Below are 21059 nucleotides of genomic sequence, written 5' to 3' on the forward strand. Positions count from 1 at the left end.
AAAGGTTGAGACTAAATCAGTACCATTGATTCACTTTTCAATCCCACAGTTAACCACAGTGCTCAGCTTCCAGGTTCTAAATGTCAAAAGTTTGCTGGCTACTTCAGGGAGAAAATAATAAATATTTGTTCTGGTATCTGTTTTATTTGATTCTGATTTTAATTTTAAGCCACATGTACGCTCCATCACAAAAACAGCATTTGATCATTTAAAGAACATTTCCAAAGTGAGGCAGTTTCTCTCTCTGAGCAATACCGATTTCATAACTAGAAGTAATGCTCTCATTTCTGGTCTACCAAAGAATAAAGTAAATCAGCTGCAGTTAATTCAAAACGCGGCAGCACGAGTGCTAACAAAGACCTGAAGGAGAGCACACAATACACCAATTCTAAAATCTTTACACAGGCTGCCTGTGAGGTTTCATATTGATTTTTAAATTATTTTAACTGTCTTTAAGGCAATCTTTACCCTCTTATTATCTCAACTATATTTTTGTTAATCTTTTCTGTTTTAACTTAACTTTTTTTATTCCTATTGGTGTGCATTAGTCTCTACTTCTCTACTTCTAAATCCATTTTTATTTCTACCCTGTTTTGTCACTAGTTTATGTTTATTCTTGTTTTTCAGTCGCTGTAAAGCACTTTGACTTTGTATGAAAGGTGCTATATGAATAAAGCTTGATTGATTGATTGATATCCAGAAGCCTCGTTTGACTTTTCAATGTTCCCTGTGGGATCCTCAGTGGTTAAACAGGCCTCAGCTGTTTCTCTGCATCAGGTAAACCTGAAATATCCACAAGAGAGTTAAACACAAAGGTTGTGATATTCTACTGATAACTTTCATATTACCATTTCATTGTCTACCAGAATGTTAACTTTTAATCATCACTTTTACTTAAACTTACCTGTGCAGATGACGGGCCGGGTTGATCAGCACTAGTGTGAATAGAAGCATTGTTAGCAACTGTTATAAAAATAAGTGAAGCAATTTCTTACAGTTTAAAATCAGAGCATTATCTACTTTAAAAAACAAAAGTTTTACCTGACTGGTGATGTTCCTTCATGTGTGTTTTTCTTCAGTACTTGATAGTATTTTGTCACCGTCTCAAGCTCCTTTTTGACATCTAAAACACAAAAAGTTAAACTTCAACCTTGGAAAAAAATGTCTTTGCACTTTGGTGTGAAGATAATCTGCTTCAGAATCTGGCAAAAGCAAAAACTTGTAATATCCTCTTAGTAGGTGACTATATTTCTATGGATGAATATTAGCATGGAAGTTTTTTCAGGCTGGGATTAAACCTGACATTTCACACATATTGTATGCAGATATATGTGAACTTCCTGTCTTGTGGGGAAATGTCTTTTTTTTTGTTCTGCCATGGTCATAAATACATCAAATTTTCAAAATAACATCCATGTGTGAACTCCCTGTTTGTATCTTTAGATATCACAGGCTTGTATGTAGGACTGGACGTGTTAGATACCTAACCCACATAAAGTACATTAGTGAAATGTGCTGGATTGTGTAGTAAACATTTTTTAGGGGACACTATTGAGGAACAAGATATACCTGCACACTTGCTCAAATGCCACAAAAGTTTTTATTCCATCACAATCCCAACGTTTCCCCCAGAGGTCTTCTTCAGGTAATAATTTTTGTTTTTTTGCAGGTGTGCAAGTATATCTTCTTCCTAGGCCTGCTGTTTTTGCACTGCCCTGCACCTCCTTGATGTTCGTTCAAAAGTGGGGGTCAGGACCCCCTGGGGAGTCGCAAGACACTGAGAGGGGGGTCGCAAGATGACCTTCCATAAACAAATAAACATTTGAAGTGACTTAAAATTGCACATTTACCCATTATTGTAAAATTATATACAAAAAGTTGTTGAATTTAAAATAAAGTGAGATCTGTGATGAAATGAAAGTAATTTATAAAAAATCTTTCTAATGTAACTTTGCACAAGAATGTAACAATGTAGGTGTCTGTTGCTCTTTGTAAATAAAAATGTACACAGACACAATGAAATAATACAATTATTATAGGCTGCTGTGTTTTTTTGTGTTTACTAATCCCAGTGTTTGGATATGCCTATTAGTGTGTGCTGCTTTAAATGCTTTAACAACTTCCAGGGACAGTGGGGGTCCCCAGTCTCTGGCACCGTTATTTTGGGGGTCACGGGCTAAATGGTTTGGGAAACCCTGTTCTAGGGGACACGATTGAGCTATTGTGCAACACCAATGTGACAGGCAGAGTACATTTTGGCAAAATCATTTTTAATTTCTAAACATCCACATTACCTGGAAGTGATTGTTCATCTGAATTGAGAGCGCGCTCAATAGACTCCTTCATTGTGTCGTTCAGTTTCTTCAGGATTTCCTCCTAAATCGGCATCAAAATATTTCAAATGTATTACCAGGGCATTTAAATATAGTGTTCAACATATTCTGGATCTTATGTTAAGTAACAGTTTAAACGTGTGTTCACTGGGCTGCTCAGAAAACAGAAAAGCTAAATATTGTTCTATAGGATTTTTTTTTCTGTTGTACTGTAATATTTAACAGCAAAATGTATTTTTTTGTTACACTGACTGCAGTGTTTTAATTGCAAAAGTAATTTTCTCAATGATACACATCACCTGATGATAGAAGAAATGTTCTATTGAACCATAAAATAATCAAACTGTGCAACGTTTTTTGCTGTATTATTATCTTTTGAGTTTGGATAAAAATTCGAGATAAAAATCAAGGTTTACTTTATTGTCCCACAGAGTGAGAATTAGTCTTGGGCTCTTCACCCACGCTGCAGCCTTTAAAACACAACATTCAACTTATAATGTGACAAACCTTCAGGTTTTCCAGTTTTGACATCATTTCATCTTTAGCCTTCTCAAACATGGTGTTCTTATCAGCATCAACATGCTGCCTTATGATTTTCCTAGTGTTTTCTAGTCTTCCTTTTCCTTCACATTTTTGAGCATCTACAATGAAACAGAATATTTTAATGAATTACATTTCATGTTAAATGTTTTGATTCAGTGTCAGGTTTCATGTGCCAAGATCTTTTCTCTTACCTTCGTAGCATGTTTGCATGGTTTCCTTGATTGTTGTCGTCAGGCCGCTGTACATTTCTTTCTTACGCTGCCGGATGGTTTCTTGGAGTTCTATCTTTATTTTTTCTTCCTAAGAGAGAGGATAAAGAACAAGCTGTGTTGTAGACCCTTTAATTTAAATGGCTAATATTTATTATATTTAGGGACGCACAATATGAATTTTATTCAGCCAATATCAATAATTACCTGCTCCTAAGAATATAATCAGTAAAGATGTATATATAGAGCTACATTAATGTAGTATACTAATGTCAACAATGAAAAACCAAAAATAGTTAGGCCTTAAGAACATATTTTTTTAACTTTAACCATGTAAAAGTTATTTTTCACTTTCTGCAGATAACCAATGAGGCCCAACACATAGTATAAGCCAGCAGTTGACTAGCCCCCGTTTTAGGTTTTTTTCACATTCGGCACAATTCTTTCCCCCTCCCCTCTGGGCTTCATTCACATTAGTAACATCGTTCTGTCCCTTCAGTACACTCGCATATGTACACCGTAAAACATAAATGAACGCCATTATTGTTAATAATGATTATAAAAAAATATATATGTTGGGCCACGCAGGCTTAGGACAGTCAAACAATGGACTTGGGCTGCACCCTTGTGGGAAGTCTCATTTGAGTGATTCACTGAAATCACAAGGAAGCCTAAAAGGACTCCTTATCCCAGAATTCCCTGCGGTACTTCACACCTACGTGTGACGTAAAGGGGGGACCGGAACCTGAGGGAGACCCCACAGGAAGGCGGCCAGGTGACAAAACTCCAAGACTTCCCTTGTTCTATCTCTTTCCACGCGCTGACTTCTGGTGCTCGGAGACCCAAGCTTATCTCCTGTTTCCTGCAACAATCTTCCTTTGTTTTAAGTTTTTGGCGTGCAGGTAATCCGCGGCCAGCAGTGTTCTAAATTCCGAGCTCGGATTGTCCAGTGAACGCATCTCAGTTTCTCGGAGAGCGTCAGACTATAAAAGATTATCAGAAAGATAACGGTCTTATTCCGTCCTGCAACGAAAGGACATCAACGGACATCTTTCCACTCGACGGAGAACCAACGAAGCCGCTCTCGCCGTAAGGGACCCTCGCCGCCATCAGACGCCTCTGCACCAGGACGGACAGAAGATCTGTTTTATCGCCGGACTCTTTTCCTTTCCCCAATTGCGGACAAAGCGATTCACAAGTGAGGCTTAATTAGGTCTGGGCAGAATTAGCTTTAGAGAGTGTTTTTAACAATTGTTGATCGAAGCAGAAACTGTAATTTTTATTTTTGTTGGACCGCTGCGTCCTGAGTTTTAACTGTTTAAAACTCTTGTTGTTGTTTCGGACCGCTGCGTCCTATATGTGTTTAGTGTAACAGCGTTATAACCAGGTATTACTCTTCTGATCAGAAAGGCCAGTGTAAGCCGTATTAACTTGAATTCGGCTATTGGTTTGTTTCTGTGAATGAAGGGAATTACTCCGAGTTGTGGCGCGGGAGTCTGTGATCCGGCCTCTTCAGGCACGCATTTCTCTTTTATTCTCTTTTATCCTCTTTTATTTCCCCTTCTACGAACATACACACACACATTCCCGTGTAAACGTACATCTGGAGACTAACTCCACCACCGCGCCATTACGCACAGAGATCTATACACTCGCGGCTATCCAGACGCCTCAGAGACACAGATCGTGTAGGGCCGAACTCGGTCTCTTTTAGACCTTAAGGCCACATTTAGGTCTTTGTTAGGTGTGCGCCATCGGAAGGGCGACCACGTGGGACGAAGTAATCTTCCCCCCCCTTTCTCTCCCTTTCATCCACAGCCACATACGCACGCACGCACCCAGGTCTTTGTTAGGTTTGCGCCATCGTGAACGACCACGTGGGTACGAAGCCATCTCCCCCCTTTTTCTTCCCCCTTTCTCTCTCTCTCTCTCACACACACACACACACACACACACACACACATACACACACACACACACACACACACACACACACACACACACACACACACACACACTGGGTGCGAAGGCTCTGTGTACGGATTTCACGCCTTCAATTTATTAAATATAGTTATTCATTATTAATAATATTAGTAATTAAATAACTAATTTGAGACTGATTTGAGTGATATTTTGGTTATATTTACCTGATTACAGGTTGGTGCCCCAAAACGAGATTAAACATAGTTTAATGATATTTCATTTATATTATTAATAATTAAGTATAATTATTAAAGAATATAACCAAAGTTGACTTGATACAACCCCAACATATACATCCGTAATATTGGCCAAATAATCATCTGAACTGATATGTATTGTGCATCCCTAATATTATCCCTAATATAATCCCTTATATTGATGGTGTTCTTCATAGGCAGTGTATATAATGTTTAGAGCTGAATAAATAACAATGTTTTGGTTTCACTTTTGCATGTTTTCTCTTTATTCCATACATTAGTCACAAACGTCAGGTTAATGTTGATTTGCTCGACAAACTACTTGATCAGTCATTAGATTGAATTATTCCTTCTTTTACCTCAGTCCTGAGAAATTCCAGTTGCAGTTCCACGTCTTTGTACTTCCGATTTTTAATCAGCTTCCCAGTGTCGAGTGAAAAGGAACTGATGGTCCCGTTGAATGGTCCAGGATTTGATTCAGTTCTGAAACATGTTCATAAGTAGCTCTTTCATTAAGTAAGACCGGACAAGTTTCAAATTAAATAATTTCAGCGGTAGCAGATGGAGTGGCAGAATCCAACATAGACCTGAACTTAATCACAAATGTTTCGATAGTCTTGTTCTTAGTTTTTGCTCATCCAGCTTGGAAAACCAGACAGCCAATTTTAAGTTTACAGCCCAATCCATCTCCTTAATTTCTATCTGAATACTTTTTTAAAACTGTTCACCATTAGCCGGGTGCTCAAGGTAACTGCTGGTTAGAAGGACAGTTTTCCTTTGCATAAATGCTGCCAAAGGTTTGCTTATGGTAGACTCGTGTTGGGTTTATTTTAATCATACAACATGGAGTACAGGCTTCACCTGGGCTTTTTCTGAAACCACCAACTAATTTAAATTAGTAGTATGCACTGATTTGGCCAGAATGCAGTATGCAGTATGCGAACAAATCCGAGATCCACAGTATGCCAAAACTATCCGGATGTCGTACTGATCGGGGTCTGAGCGAGGTGCACAAACATTATATGCATCAGGCCAGTCGTCCTTGCGTACTGTTTCCCACAATTCAAAGCACCAGGTCAGAGATGATGGACAGCAACGGCCATTGTGTCCCGAGAAATAATCACAATCCGACCAAACCACACAAAGATACCACCATCAACTTGTTTGATTCTCAAAATGCTGAAAATCTAAATTAATCACTCGTCAGCTTTTTCCAGACTGTAAGTGGATGCTACCCTGTAGTGGCGTTTGTTGTCAGCTGGGCTGTTACTTTTTTTATTCCAATGCATTCTAAGACCAGAAACCAGCTTAGTCGGGCCTGGCATACTGCAAAATAACCACAGACTGGCAGTCATACTACTGTTGAAGGTAATATGAAGTACATACGGCATGCTATGTTCAACAAGAGTATGTAGCATGTGGTTTCTAAAACAGCTCTGCTCTTTTTCTAAAGTTTCTTGACATAACTTTTGTTATGTTTTGGCACAACGCAAAAACGATTGATCTATGTTTTAAGGATTTGTATTACTACATTGTATACAATTATCTTATAAGTTTTTCTTTGCTGTCGTTTTTTGTCCTTGTTTAGTAATTCCTTACGGGAAGGTCTTTCTGAATTCTTCATCAATGCTGTCCATCAGCTTTGCAGCTAAATCCTCATTGAGGTTTAAGTGTTTCCCTGCTGTTGTTTTGTGGACACCATAGTTGTCGATTACACATTTCAGTGTCTTGTGAAAACCACGTCCTTTTCCCTTCCTCTGAAACAAAACAAAATTAGAATATTTCATTAGACACTAATAATTTAAGTATGGGTTGGACAATCTGTGGTTTTGTTATGAAAACAAAATATTCAGGTACCTTAGGATTTAAAAAGGACTTCAAGACATCATCACATGAACTTTTAGAGTTCTCAACCCCATGCTTGAGACATTCTTCCAAAGCATCTGTGGCCTCTTGCATGGACTTTTGGACTTGTTCATGTCCACACTTCATTGTTTCTGTAAGGACTTTGCTCACTTCTGTTTTTACCGTAGCCTGAAATCAAACAGAAAACATTTAAAATTCAAAACATTTAAACTACACTTCCCCCTTTCTGGGCTTTCTTTCAATTATCTTTTTTAATTCTTCATAATTACCTGGTTATGGTTTATTTAACAGAAAATGTTGGAACAGTTTTTAAGAGATTGTGAGATCGTTACCTGAGGGGTAATATAAAAGATCAGCTGATTACCCCTCAGGTAATTCCTAGAGCTAAAGCATCACAGGGAAATGTTTCTGTGTGTGTGTGTGTGTGTGTGTGTGTGTGTGTGTGTGTGTGTGTGTGTGTGTGTGTGTGTGTGTGTGTGTGTGTGTGAGAAATAATACAAATCAAAAGCCCATGACATCTTTAGCATTTTTTTCATCAAGTTTAAAAGCTGATGTGACCGGTTGTATGCAACGTTTAACGTCAGAGTGCAATAAATTAGGCTCAAGTTTATTGTTGCCTTATTTTTTCTGCATTTATTTAATAAAAAATTAACATTTTATTTATACAGCCCGAATAATTCTGATACGTAAACAGAATGAAAGTGTTGTTACATTATCTTACCCCTCCTCCACAGCGGGCCCCTTGAATTAAGGACAGTATCCCATACGCTCCTGACACATACCAGTAGTTCAGTGTCTCTGAGTGATTGTCATTGAGTTTTTGCAAAATCTTCTGAAGTTCAGGGACTTCTGTAAATAATAAATACATAACAATATTCTTAGTCACTTTTCACATGTTATAAACATTAAATAATCCACTAACTGTTCCATGGGGGGATCACCTACCAGTGTCAGCAGGTTCTAGAAATTGTTTGTCCTGAAACTCAATGGCGCTCACTGTGAACACTTTGAAACATTCATCACTGAAATGTCTCTGAAAAAATAAAATGAATAATTTTGAGGTGGGATTGCAGTTATAGAACAACTTCGTGTTTTGGGTTGTCAGTCTATGAAACTCACCTTAACCATCTTTTGTTCCCCAAATTTTTTCATCACTTTCACCTTTGCTCTCTTGTTCCTCTCTCTTATGGCTTCAACAACACTGTTAGAAGAGATCAGTATCAGGCAGTGTCTCAAACAATATCTGAAGCCCTGAAACCTCAAACTCTTCCATCTCTAGTTTGCAGTTGTCCATGTTCCTCTTAGAATAAAAGCAAAACATTGTCTCTTTAACACACAAACATATGAGCACATATCATATATCTATACAATAAAGTGTAAAAGTGGATTCTCAGATACATTGTGTATAATGTTGGTATTAAAAACCTGCACGACTCAGTGATCTTTACACATTCCTAATGCTAGAAGATACAACAGATGATGATAACAATCTTGATGGAGCACCAGTTGTGTTAGCAACACTTGAGAGAAATGAGAACAACACCAATGGAAGGCTAGTGATGTTCAACAAGATGCAGGTAAGGCCTGGACTGTTTTTTTTGTTCTTCATAAACAAGGTACACAGTTTATAGACTGATTGTGATGGTATACACATTAGGTAGGGGGACATCTTTTATACATCTATATATACATCTTTCATTTACCATTTTTACTGACACTTATTAGTGTTAATATAATGTTTGAAAAAAACCCCACTTACCTTTGACCTTTTTTACGTCTAACATGATCAGACTTGTTGCAGATGAAGTGAATGTGCTTACACTGGCCACCATTTCCAAGATACCTGATGGCACTTTTCAGAATCTCCCATGGTTCTTTCTCTGATGCTGGTCTCTCCATGTCAGTCACGATCCACACAGTGGAACAGTCTTGAACAACCTAGAGGGATACAATCAAATTTAATTGTGAATAACTTAATATCAGCGCTTTGGAATAAAATAATGTTAAACTCAAGACAAGATAAACAAATAGTGATGCATTTAAATAATTTACCCCTTTCCACATGTTATCTCTGCCCTTGTTGCAGTCCCCATTTCCAGGTAGATCCACAAGTGTGACATTCTGGAGAAGGTCATTATTTGGCACCTTGATAGTAACACACTTCACCAGGGGCCAAAACCATTTCTTTATGCCTTTAGCCACTCCTTCCTTTGATTTGCTTCTTGTGTATTTGACAAGTTCTGCAGACAGCTGTTCAGCCTGCAATAAAGGATAAGATTCAATATTTTATTTAGATGCACCATGGTGAGTACAACATCCTGATTGGAACGCTACAATCTGGTTACTAGTGGACAAGGTCCTAAATGATTTTTCTATGAATGGTACATTTGGTATGTGATTGTTTCAATTTAGGATGAAGTTCACTCTTTTAAAAAAGACTTAATATAAGAATAACACTTTATAGTTTTAGTCTATAACTTACCGTTCTAAAGGACAACGTCATCTTGCCAGAATTGAGAAATTCTGGAATTTCTTTGAAATGTTTCCGATCCATGAAATCGTTGTTGTCCAATATTTCTTTCCATTGTTCTCCATACACTGCTGACAGCATCTCAACAGCGTTACTTTCAACATCGTCATCATTGTTATTCTCCGTATTGTCATTGTCAGCACCTTCACGGTCATCGCCATTATCCTCTTCGTCGCCTGCATCATTCAGTAAGATTTTTTTAAAGCCCTGCACATGTTCCTCGAACTCCTGATGAAAAAGTAATTTTTTAACATAGCTTCATGGAAACAAATGAAGAAAAAATGCATGAAGCAAAATGATGAGCAGCAACATCTGAACTTTTTGAAAAGTGACAAGTACTCATTAAGCAGGTTTTACCTCTTTTTTGATGAATTCAATCTCTGCCTCATGTTTCTTGTTCTGCTTGTTAGCCTCCACCTTAATGATGACTGTTGTACAAGCAGTAAGATCTCCTGAGGGCAAGAGATCATCCCCTCCAATGACAGCATTTATTAAAGAGCTTTTTCCAGCCCCTGTTCTTCCAAAGACACCAACCAGCTCCCTCTTTTCTTTCTTCAAACCACCAATTTTTTTCCTGTTGAAAATAAGATTTAATATGTTTTTTGATTTATTTGGAAATTAAACAATGAAATAATGTGTCAGTAATGTTTTAGAAGTAACCACCAGCAATTTCACAGCGACTGCTGTCATTAAGGTGCCAACAGACCAAATGTGGTACAAAATGTTACTGCAATGCCGAGGTTGATTTAGGTTGCACGATGCAGGTTCACCACAGAGGCCGGTGTAAGCACATCTTTAACTATGGTTGCTGCTTTTGTACGCCGTGAGTTTTTTTTGTTATATCTGAGTCTGTATAAATGTGCGGAGCCACAGTCTGCTGCAAGTGCTGCACAGTGATGAACGTTGGTTATTTTACTTGCTGTCCCTTTATCTGTTGGGCAATCCTCTTCAGGTTTTAAGGGATGTAGGCCTATCCATAGACGGACATTTTCTTTAAGTGTCAGTCTTGCATGCAGTGTGTCGCATCAAATCGTACTGTCCTTAATGTGTGACTGAAAAAGAATTCTGGCAAATGTGACTGCATCTCCTGTCTTTGTTGTAGTTTCCATCATAATCTGCCAAAAAGTGCATCCTGGTTGACTTGTGTCTTTGTTTTGTGGCAGAGGAGCGTAACATAGTCAACAAGGATGGTGACAGGTTAGCAGCCCTTGATCCCACATGTGGCCTGATTGATTGATATCTGAAACAGGCTATGGTAAGAGCCTCATCTTGAAAACTAAAGCCAATCAAATGCAGGACAGCTTCTCAATTTAAGGGACTCAGGACAGGTGATGAAAATGTTGTGCAGTCCCATACAAAGCGGGACACCTGGTCATACCTATAGCTGTCATCCAAATGGGGACATGGTTATTCTACTGACAGGGAGGACATGTTTGACTCCTCTTGGCCATGTTACATTTGACATAGTAAATTGTGGACTCAACTAACAACAAGCTGTATTAGCAAGGTGCTTAAGATATCTGCTATTGGCTAGAAGACATCATTAAAGAGATCAGAGGCCTGAACTCAGAAATGAGGGATGTTTTCAACACATTTAGGCAAGCTTTAAGAAGTGACATGAAAAAGGATTTGGATAATCTTAAGAAAGACACAGGGGTGGCTGTGGCTCAGTGGTAGAGTCAGTGGTCTATCAATAGGGTTCAACCCCCTGCTCCTGCAGCCACATGTTGATGTCTGGGACAATAGACTTTATAAAAGAGTATAATATTGAGTCGAACATCAAATTATTGACTTGGTCTGCACTGGATCCTCAGTTTAAACCTGGGATCAGTAATTCTATATTCAAGCAGTGGTGGGATCAAGGTATTACAGCAGTATGTACTTCAACTCAGAGAAATTATTTAGAAGTTTTGGTGACCTGCAGAAGGAATTCAAACTTTAGACCAACAATTTATTTCAGATACCAACAAGAAATAACCAAGGAGGGCAAAGCAGTTATATATATTTTGACTTAAGCATACAAACAGAACATGAAAATCACTTCAAAAATAGACCAGGGTTTCCAAGTACATAAAGGGAATAATATGGAATACATATTATTGAAAATGAACTGTACAAAAAAATCCTAAGAGAGGGCTGGTGTTCAATGTGGGGCATGCAATCTCTAAGAAGTGGAGAGGATATGGTTCATTTTATTTTGGTGTGTCTCAGCGTGCCGCCGTGATGCTCTGTCTGCAGACAGAGGAGCAGGGAATACTCCGTTATTATAACTCTGTGTAGTTTTTACATGACTGTTGGGGTAAATATTTGCCCGCCATGTGGTGGATAGCTCTGTGAAATGAACTTGCCAAATGAAAAATCTACCAGCATTTAGCGCTTGGCGGTCGTCAGCGGAGCGTCCAGACCCAGTCAAAACAAACAAACAAACAAACAAACAGTGCATCAGCTGGCTATCCAGCGCGAGCCGCATGTATAAACAGATGAGAGGGGAGTTGACTGCTGGAAGTCAGAGACGTCATATTTTAGTTCATGTTCTACCTGTTCAACAGTCATTTGATACATAAACATAGATTCAGTGAGGATTTGAATTGTCTTTTCTTTTTTTTTTTTGACTCTGGTGATTTTCCTTTGGTGCTGGGTAAAACCTCTTTGGGGGGTCCCAAATAATTGTCTATGCAGGAAAAACACTTTCAACCCTACTGTTCTTTTATATTCGTCTTTGTTTGCCCAGGTTTTTTGTTTCTCTTTTTTAACGTGAAAATTGACTCAATAGAAGTATTATTTTTTTCAAACCTTAATGATTTCATACCAGCCACTATATACTGCAGCAAGACCTTTGTTTATATTCTGTGTTAAGCTGGAAAACAGGAACACTTTTAGAGGCCATGTTATTGTTTATACAAAACTTTAAAGTTGATAAAAGTTGACAACCAAAAAAAAATCTGGTGAAGTTCTCTGACATATAAGAAAGATTTAAGTTATGTTGAAATGCATGGGTAGTGATGAATTACATAGAGGTCAAATACAATCCCAGTTCCTGAAAAGTTGGGATGTTGTGTTAAATCTAAATAGAACGTGCAGCTTGCATAAAGATTCAAATTGAGTTTATTTTTATAACATTTCTCAGTTTCAACATTTGATATACTGAGTGTGTAACTGAGTGCTATGCACATACAATGATTAAGTGTCTTGTTCTTTTAGAGGTCTTATTAGTGGGAGGTGGTGGGAAGATGGAACAACTGGGCCTTTCAGAGAAGAGATAACTTATCTATGTAGCATGTAGCAAGTGTTATCTGCATTGTGCTGAAATACAGAGACTTTTCTCTATTCGGGGAACTCCTCTCCCACAGCTCTATGTTGTGTGAGATTCTGTGCACTGCATGAGTAACGAGACGCTGACTTCAAAATCCTCATTCCGAGTGTGATGTTACTTTTTCACCCACAGATATATTGTCTTTTTTGTGCTAGTTTCAGTTATATATGGGGTTCCAAATTTTTGTAAATCATCACATTCTGTTTTTATTTAAATTCACACAATGTCCCAACTTTCCAGGAAATTGGGTTGTAGGTTTTTATATAAGTAAAAAGGGAAAGAGAATGATAACAGATTTGAACTTGTGATGGGCACAGGTCATTGTCAAGAGAATACAGTCAGAATAGGAGAAATTAATTGCAAAATGAATGACTCAACTCCAGAGATCAGTCACTAATGTCTTTGTAAGCATGTCCGCTAAAACTAATAATAATATGCAATATAAAAAATGTATTACTTACTCTAGAAAATCCTTGAGCTCTGTCTGAGGTAGCCTACTCTCAACACTTGCCATGATTTTTTCCACTTCAGGCAGTACATCTTCTCCTGTTGGAGTGAAAGTAGAGAAAAAAAGACAAATGTATCAATATCGTTTTACAAAGAGAGGAAATAAATGTAGAGCATGAGAGAGCCGTTCTCTTCTGAAACAGTTAGAATGTCTTAGATAGTATCTTCAGGCTTTTACAGCCTCTTGCAAAAATGTTTTTCAGAGTTTAAAACATAATTGGGTCTTATTTTAACAATCCAATGTTCATGTAAGTGCACAAAGTGCCCTTTCAATAGCAGGGAAATGATTTAAACTGTCCATATGCAGTATAGACTGAAGACATGTTTTGTTTTATCTAAGGATTCTTCTTTAAATTAATTATTTTTATCCTGTTTTGTAGTAATAAAACAATAAACTCCCGGGGGACCCATCGCAAGTAGACATATTTAACACTACGCTGCTCATCTCCCTTTTCTGTTGCCTGCAGGGCTGGATCATCTGTATGGGTACAGGGAGACGGGGCGTCTGAACCTGAAAGTGAAGGGGTCTGCCCTGACACCAGGTAGGGTCAGGGTAAAGTACAAATAGTTATATAGCTTCTACAGGATTGGCTGCATTGATTAAATGACAGCTAAGTTAACAGAGAGGTTCAAGGGTAGATTATTTTTTTAGTGGAATCCTCTTAAGAAGTTAAGGCATGAGATTACAACCTTATTAGTGTTCTCTTAGAAGAGAAAATCAATCTCTTCAGGGTTAATAACAGCCTATAGGCCTACTATTTGGGGGGTGGGGGGTCATAACTCTCCTAACTCTTCTCCCCCATTTGGAATCCTTGACACCTGAGGTTTTAAAATCTTTGTTCAATTTTATTTGTTCAATAGATAAATGAAATACCTGTGAGTTTCTTGTCACGTTGTGGTTTCTTAGGTAGTGATGCCATCTGCTGGTCTCTCCCGTGTGGCTCCTTCTCTCTTATCAAAAAGGCAAGAAGAACAATTTGACCCTCAGAGTATAAAACGTTCTCTCACTTGTTTTTGTCAAAGCGAGATATTATTGAGAGAGAGAGAGAGAGAGAGAGAGGGCCTGCTTCTGTGTTTCTTGCTGTGCCTCGTAGGTTAAAGCAGCCACCTTAAACAACAGATTTACAACTTGACACATTTCAAACAGTTAATATGAATTTCATTAAATCAAAGGACAGATGGAGGCTGTAACATTATTCAAAAATATGTAGCAAATTGAAATAGATAACCAGAAGCTGCTTTTGAAGTTTAAGTTATGCAGAACATTAATCAAAGATACAACGTCCAGTCAGAGTTAGTAAAACTAGTTACATCTCTATTCCTTTCTTATCTTATGTAACACTGCTTTACTTACAATTCCTTTGGAGTCTGTAGACGATGATGAAAGTAAAAATGGTAAAAGTTCAAAAAGCTCCACAGATGGCTGTATCAAAACTCCCAGATGATCAAGTAAAAAAAAAAAAAAAAAAACTATCTCAATAAGTCATTTAACCACGGTCCGTGTACGAAGTAAAATTCATTTGCAGTAGTTCATGTTGTATTATGAAACATGCCAGTTTAAGGGGTATTGCCTAATTTCCTTGTCCGACTTGGCGAATGCGAAAACATCCGGTCACTACACCCTGACCCTTATTTTGAAAAACGGAAGTTACCTAGACATTTAGCACTTCACTTCATCGCTCTCTCTGTCTCTTCCTCCTGCTCGCTCTGCAGTCCGGAGCATTTACCATAAAGATCAGAATACGTGAGCACTTCAAATTTAGGGGCGGCTCACTTCACCATGTAAACTCGAGGAGCGGCTGACTTGACCGCAGTCCCCAAACCAACCACTACACCCTCCCCCTCCGTGACGGAGAAGTCACACTCGCAATTCAATTCAATTCAAAAAACTTTATTTGTCCCCGGGGTGCAATTCAAAGGAACACAGAGCAGTAAATTAACAACAGTGCAAGTACGAAACATTTTAACCTAAATATAAAGTGTCAATTTAAATACAACTTAAAGCTTAAACTTAACTTAAAAATACAAAATATAAAAGAGTAGATATAGACAGTGATCAGACTAACAGATGTAAACAGATGTAACCATAACTATGTGCAGTAAACGAGAAATAAATATATATATATATACAGAGCTATGTGCAAGTAGGCAAATACTAAATGATAAGTTAATAAGGTGCATGGTGAACAATGGAACAACAGAACTAATATATACAATATAACTGTAAAGGTAAAAATGAGATAAATAAAGTGACTGTAGTGCAATGATGGATAAGAGACAACAGGAATAAAGTAACCAGAACTGTATGAATACTGAAATAGAAAGGATAGAATAAAGTGATGTAGTGCATGAGACCAGATAAAGCAGAGGCAGTTAAGGTGCATGGCAAATGGAAGGAAGTAAAGAAGCAAAGTTCACAGCTGAGAGTCTGCATTGGTGAGAGGTACAGGTAGTCCAATGATCTTAGAGCAGACTGTGACCGTGCTCTGCAGGCGGTTTCTGTTCTGGAGGGTGGTGGAGTGGAACCAGCAGGTTATAGAAAAAGTAATAATGCTCTCAATGAAGGAGTAGTAGAAGGTCAGAAGAATGTTCTTACTGAATCCAAAGGAATTGAGCTTCCTTAGGAGGTATTTTCGTTGACATTTCCTGAGAATCTCCTCGGAGTTGGAGGAGAATTTCAGCAGGCTGTCGAAGATGGTACCCAGGTACTTATACTCCTCTACTAGTTCGACAGGATTCTCATGGATTGTGGTGATTGCAGCTGCAGCCAGTTCCCTCTGCTTGTTGGAGAAGGTCACCACCATGTCGCAGCTGAATGAAGTCCCCTTCATCAAGGTGTAGGGTAGAAATACAGCGGCAGGCTTTAAGAAAAACTTCCCTCTCTCAGGTGGAAACAGGAACTGTATGTTACCATGGTTACTCAGCTGTATCTTACAGGAGCGGCTTTATTTTGTAGCTAATGCATTCTGTAAAAATATTTATTATTATAGATTATTCTTATTGTTCTTTAGTAAGTTATATTAGACTTATGTGTAGACTTATAACAAAACTATTAGATTGAGCCTACATTGTTTATTGTAATTTATAATTGAAGTTAATTTATCGTAATTTCATAGAACAGGGTGTCCTAAATTAATGCAAAGACAAAGATAACATTGTTGAACATCAGAGCAGCAAAAAGTGTATTTTTTATTGTTGAATTGAGATTTCACAAAGACATCAAAAGTAGAAAAATAATAAATAAATATGAACAGCGAAAACTTGTCTGCAACATGATTTAATATTATTTTGTTTTTGCAACAGTCCCTGTAAATATAAAGCACTTTACAATAAATAAAGATATATTTGATCCTCAGTACACATTTGAAGTTGTTAACGTCTGGATGACGATATTAAATGTCTATCTTAGTTTGAGCAGATGATCAAATGAACATGATCAGAACATGATCAAATGTTCTGTTCAACTTTATTATGACCCTGCCGAGCCTCAAACATCATGAAGGACCATCACATCCTGGACACTCTTCTTCACCACCCTCTCATCAGGCAGTGGTCTGTGGAAAAAAAAGAGAGGAAAGGCTTGTATGAATATTGAATATAGCAAAATGACACATTGCCTGTTTGAATACTTTATAGTAAGGACGTCCCTTTTAGGTAACAAGCATAAAAGCATAAACCCCACCACTTCCAGTTGTCCACTTCTTTGACCAATCATGACCAATGTTCCTCTTCCTGTAAATGAAAGCGATGTTTCATTTAAGGGCGCGGTCACATTGGCCATCTGTACCGTGCCCAAGCTAGCTTCAATGCTAAAGTCCAGTTCGTTTGGCCAGTGTGACCGCTCCGTAAAGTGCTCAGGCACGGTACACTTCTTTGGCTTCACAAGTTCACAAGCCCTCTGTGTCTGCTCCACCTTCATGCCATCAGCACTTTCACTTTCTCATGAACTTGTTCACAATCACATGCTGCAAGTTGATTAAACATTTTTTTTTAAATCAAATACTAGTATTTTTTTTTTTTTTAAGTTTTTCTTTGACCATCACTACCAATTTATTTTGCTTTTCTAGCTTGTTGTCAGACACATAGTAAATCATGTATTTCTTACTCCTTTTCCATATTTCTCCTCTGGAGCCGTTGCTGTGTTCTGCAGCTATCAGATAAAAGTGATGGACAAAAGTTGAACGTTCCTATACCTGGAACCAATTAAAAAAATGTACTAAAGTTCAGTATTTGAAATAATGTGCTTAATTCATTGTTAAGGCAACAGGCATGAGAGTGACTCCTACTGGTTGTTTTTGATACTTGCACTGTAAAGCTGGAACTCTGAAGACACAATGGGTCATTTTTTTATTTTAAAGTCACACTCAATAATATCAAAATTGGTTACAGTGTTGATGCTCTTTTTATGTTCTGCACCTTGTGTTAACATAACAAACCCTGCTTGGCTCAGTTTCAACATGAGAATATTTATTGAGAGAAAACAGCAGAACAATGGGTTTATAAATAGACGTGTCATAGTTGTATGAATAGAATCAAACCTGTTGGCAAGTGAAAGAAAAAAAATTGTCAAGCTGTTGTTCAAAGAACAGAAATCGATGGGACAAATTTCTACACTAATTCTTACCAAAACACCTATTTTTCATCTAAGTGTGATATCTAATATTTGAAGTCGGTATGTAAAATCTAATTTCAACAAACTTAGAACAGACAGAGCCTTGGACACGCCCTGAGATGTTATGAAGAACCACACCTGTATGTCCACAAAGCAGACCAACAGGTTCTGCCTCAGTGCAGTTGTTGGGTTGTATGAAAGGTAACACAACTATTGTATAAAACAAACAATGCCATTATTAACTAAAACCAAGGGCATATGCCACTCTGATGTGTGTAGAAAATGATTTATCTTAGCGAATCAATGGAAAAAATTGTAGTGCTTGACATTTGTGTGTGAGCACATTTATAAATTCCTGGTTTTAACATGTGAATGCTACGACTTCATGAGCAACAAACACTAAGTATGCAGTGAAGGTTACTTTAAGAGTTTGGGTTATGCTTACAGATTTTTGTCTGGTAACTTGATTGGAACATCAGTTTTTTGTCAGAACAGAAACTGATGTCAGGGAAAACATTCACTAACTTTAATACGATGTACGAACAAGCTGCTAAGGTTGAAAATATTGACTTAAGGACAAAACAGGCAGCAAAATCTGGATGCAACTGGAAAATAAATGTTTAACAAATACAAAGGAGATGTGGTGCTGCAAAAGGAATGAACATGCTGCAAAAAGCAGAAATGAATACATTAAAAGTAAACATTCAGCAAATACACAAATGAAGCAAAGTCAAAAACACCCAATAGAACAGAACAGAACAGAATAGAATAGAATTACTTTATTGATCCCAAACTGGGAAATTGTGGCGTTACAGCAGCAGGTTATCCAAACACACAATATGAGTAAAAAACACAATGTTAGCAAATCTGAACATAATATAATATTAAATACAAAGTAAATAAGTACTAAAAACATCAAAACTAAGAATGTGAATATATACAACCAGGATTTAACTAAGCATTACTAGTCTTAAATAGGAAGATTAAATATGGAAGATTAAATGCAAATGTGCAAAAACAGAGTCATAAATGGTTGTAAATTTAATATGAAAGATTAAATGTAAATGTGCAAAAACAGAGTTGTAAATGGACAGTATTGACATAAGTAAAAGTGCATGAGTGTATACATATTATCAGCAGAAACTATACAATATAACGGCGAGTAGACAGCCAAATGAAGTGAACATGAGTGTAGGGATCATTTGTAAATTTGACATGTGCAGAACAGATTACAGTATGGAGAGACAGATATTATCATGATGACAGTTCTCTGCTTGAAAGAGGTGAGCTGTTGTATGCAGTAGTTTGTTTTCTAGGTTTGTGTCTCTTAAATGACAGCTTCTGTGTATTTACAGCACGTTTGGGTTGAATGGAAATCTTTTGGGCAGCTGCAGGACTTTCATACCAAATTCACAATAAAGACAAAAAGGCAACAACATTTTAATCAGGAGTTTTATTGCATGATGTGCCATATTGCATTTATAAACAATGAAGACTTAAAAACAAAACAAACATTGTACAGTTCATATCAGGAAGCCAGAAAAGTTGGTCTGATAATAAAATTAACTCTTATTTCTAATATATCATTACACAGATTAAAGTTTTATTAGATTTAATTTGACACCGTAATAATCAGTGAAACTGTAGCAGGTACATCAAATCATCCACTTCTAAATTCATGAAATAAAAACACTAACAAAAAGTTGTTAACACATATTCAAGAATAACAAAAAGCTGAATTATTGCAGAAGTTGATGTCTTGCTGAAAGAATGGTAGAAACAAATAACGGTTATGTCACGCCCCATGTACAGAGATTACATTCCTAAGCAGCAGTTGTGGGACTGAATCTGACCTCGGCCTTTTGCTGCATGTCATCCCCCCACTCTCTCCTCCCGTTTCCTGTCTCTCTTCAGCTGTCCTATCTAATAAAGGCGAAAAGGCCCAAAAAAGAAACGATTAACATGAAAAACACAACACCCCCCCACCTTCAGCCATTTCTGGCCTGAGGCCCACAATTAATCAAAAGGAAAACTGTCACTAATATGACATCTGTATGTATGAAACTCACAACAAACATCTAAACACACCACTCAAAGAGAGCAGAATTAACAACCTGACAAAAAGGTTGAGACTAAATCAGTACCATTGATTCACTTTTCAATCCCACAGTTAACCACAGTGCTCAGCTTCCAGGTTCTAAATGTCAAAAGTTTGCTGGCTACTTCAGGGAGAAAATAATAAATATTTGTTCTGGTATCTGTTTTACTTGATTCTGATTTTAATTTTAAGCCACATGTACGTTTTAATTCAAAACGCGGCAGCACGAGTGCTAACAAAGACCTGAAGGAGAGCACACAATACACCAATTTTAAAATCTTTACACAGGCTGTCTGTGAGGTTTCATATTAATTTTGAAAATTATTTTAACTGTCTATAAGGCAATCTTTACCCTCTTATTATCTCAACTATATTTTTGATAATCTTTTCAGTTTTAACTTAACTATTTTTATTCCTATTGGTGTGCATTAGTCTCTACTTCTCTACTTCTAAATCCATTTTTATTTCTACCCTGTTTTGTCACTATTTTATGTTTATTTTTGTTTTTCAGTCGCTGTAAAGCACTTTGACTTTGTATGAAAGGTGCTATATGAATAAATCTTGCTTGATTGATTGATATCCAGAAGCCTCGTTTGACTTTTCAATAATCCCTGTGGGATCCTCAGTGGTTAAACAGGCCTCAGCTGTTTCTCTGCATCAGGTAAACCTGAAATATCCACAAGAGAGTTAAACACAAAGGTTGTGATATTCTACTGATAACTTTCATATTACCATTTCATTGTCTACCAGAATGTTAACTTTTAATCATCACTTTTACTTAAACTTACCTGTGCAGATGACGGGCCGGGTTGATCAGCACTAGTGTGAATAGAAGCATTGTTAGCAACTGTTATAAAAATAAGTGAAG

The 21059-nt window shown here is 37.4% G+C and overlaps 2 protein-coding genes across 2 annotated transcripts in view; both read right to left on the bottom strand.

Annotated features, from left to right (window-relative positions):
• Positions 1-756: 756 nt before the first annotated feature.
• Positions 757-15093, bottom strand: LOC110005113 (nuclear GTPase SLIP-GC-like). Its single transcript, XM_065964817.1, has 19 exons — positions 14836-15093; positions 14356-14432; positions 13436-13520; positions 10019-10235; positions 9614-9889; positions 9184-9390; positions 8891-9069; positions 8251-8332; positions 8077-8164; positions 7853-7980; positions 7123-7299; positions 6865-7022; positions 5625-5748; positions 3068-3176; positions 2841-2974; positions 2295-2376; positions 1042-1123; positions 905-935; positions 757-783 (listed from the first exon to the last, which is right to left on the bottom strand). The coding sequence occupies exons 2-19, from the start codon at positions 14399-14401 to the stop codon at positions 757-759; spliced, it is 2232 nt and encodes a 743-aa protein (XP_065820889.1). The 5' UTR covers positions 14402-14432; positions 14836-15093.
• A 5713-nt stretch (positions 15094-20806) lies between these two features.
• Positions 20807-21059, bottom strand: part of LOC109975243 (nuclear GTPase SLIP-GC-like) — a 47832-nt gene continuing 47579 nt past the window's right edge. Inside the window, exons 23-24 of the mRNA XM_065964292.1 lie at positions 20980-21010; positions 20807-20858 (exon numbers count right to left, since the gene is read on the bottom strand). Coding sequence (XP_065820364.1) covers positions 20832-20858; positions 20980-21010 — 58 coding nt within the window. The 3' untranslated portion in view covers positions 20807-20831. The remainder of the gene's footprint in view (positions 20859-20979; positions 21011-21059) is intronic.

The sequence above is a fragment of the Labrus bergylta genome, chromosome 16, assembly GCF_963930695.1.
Source record: "Labrus bergylta chromosome 16, fLabBer1.1, whole genome shotgun sequence".
Taxonomy (NCBI): domain Eukaryota; kingdom Metazoa; phylum Chordata; class Actinopteri; order Labriformes; family Labridae; genus Labrus; species Labrus bergylta.

What these genes read in the sequence shown, in the direction of transcription:
- LOC110005113 (XM_065964817.1), bottom strand. Translation starts at nt 14,401, where the DNA reads ATGGCATCACTACCTAAGAAACCACAACGTGACAAGAAACTCACAG. An exon ending in GGGAACAAAAGATGGTTAAG is followed by an intron (nt 8,165 to 8,250) that starts GTGAGTTTCATA and finishes TTATTTTTTCAG; the next exon opens with AGACATTTCAGTGATGAATG. An exon ending in TCTAGAACCTGCTGACACTG is followed by an intron (nt 7,981 to 8,076) that starts GTAGGTGATCCC and finishes TATTATTTACAG; the next exon opens with AAGTCCCTGAACTTCAGAAG.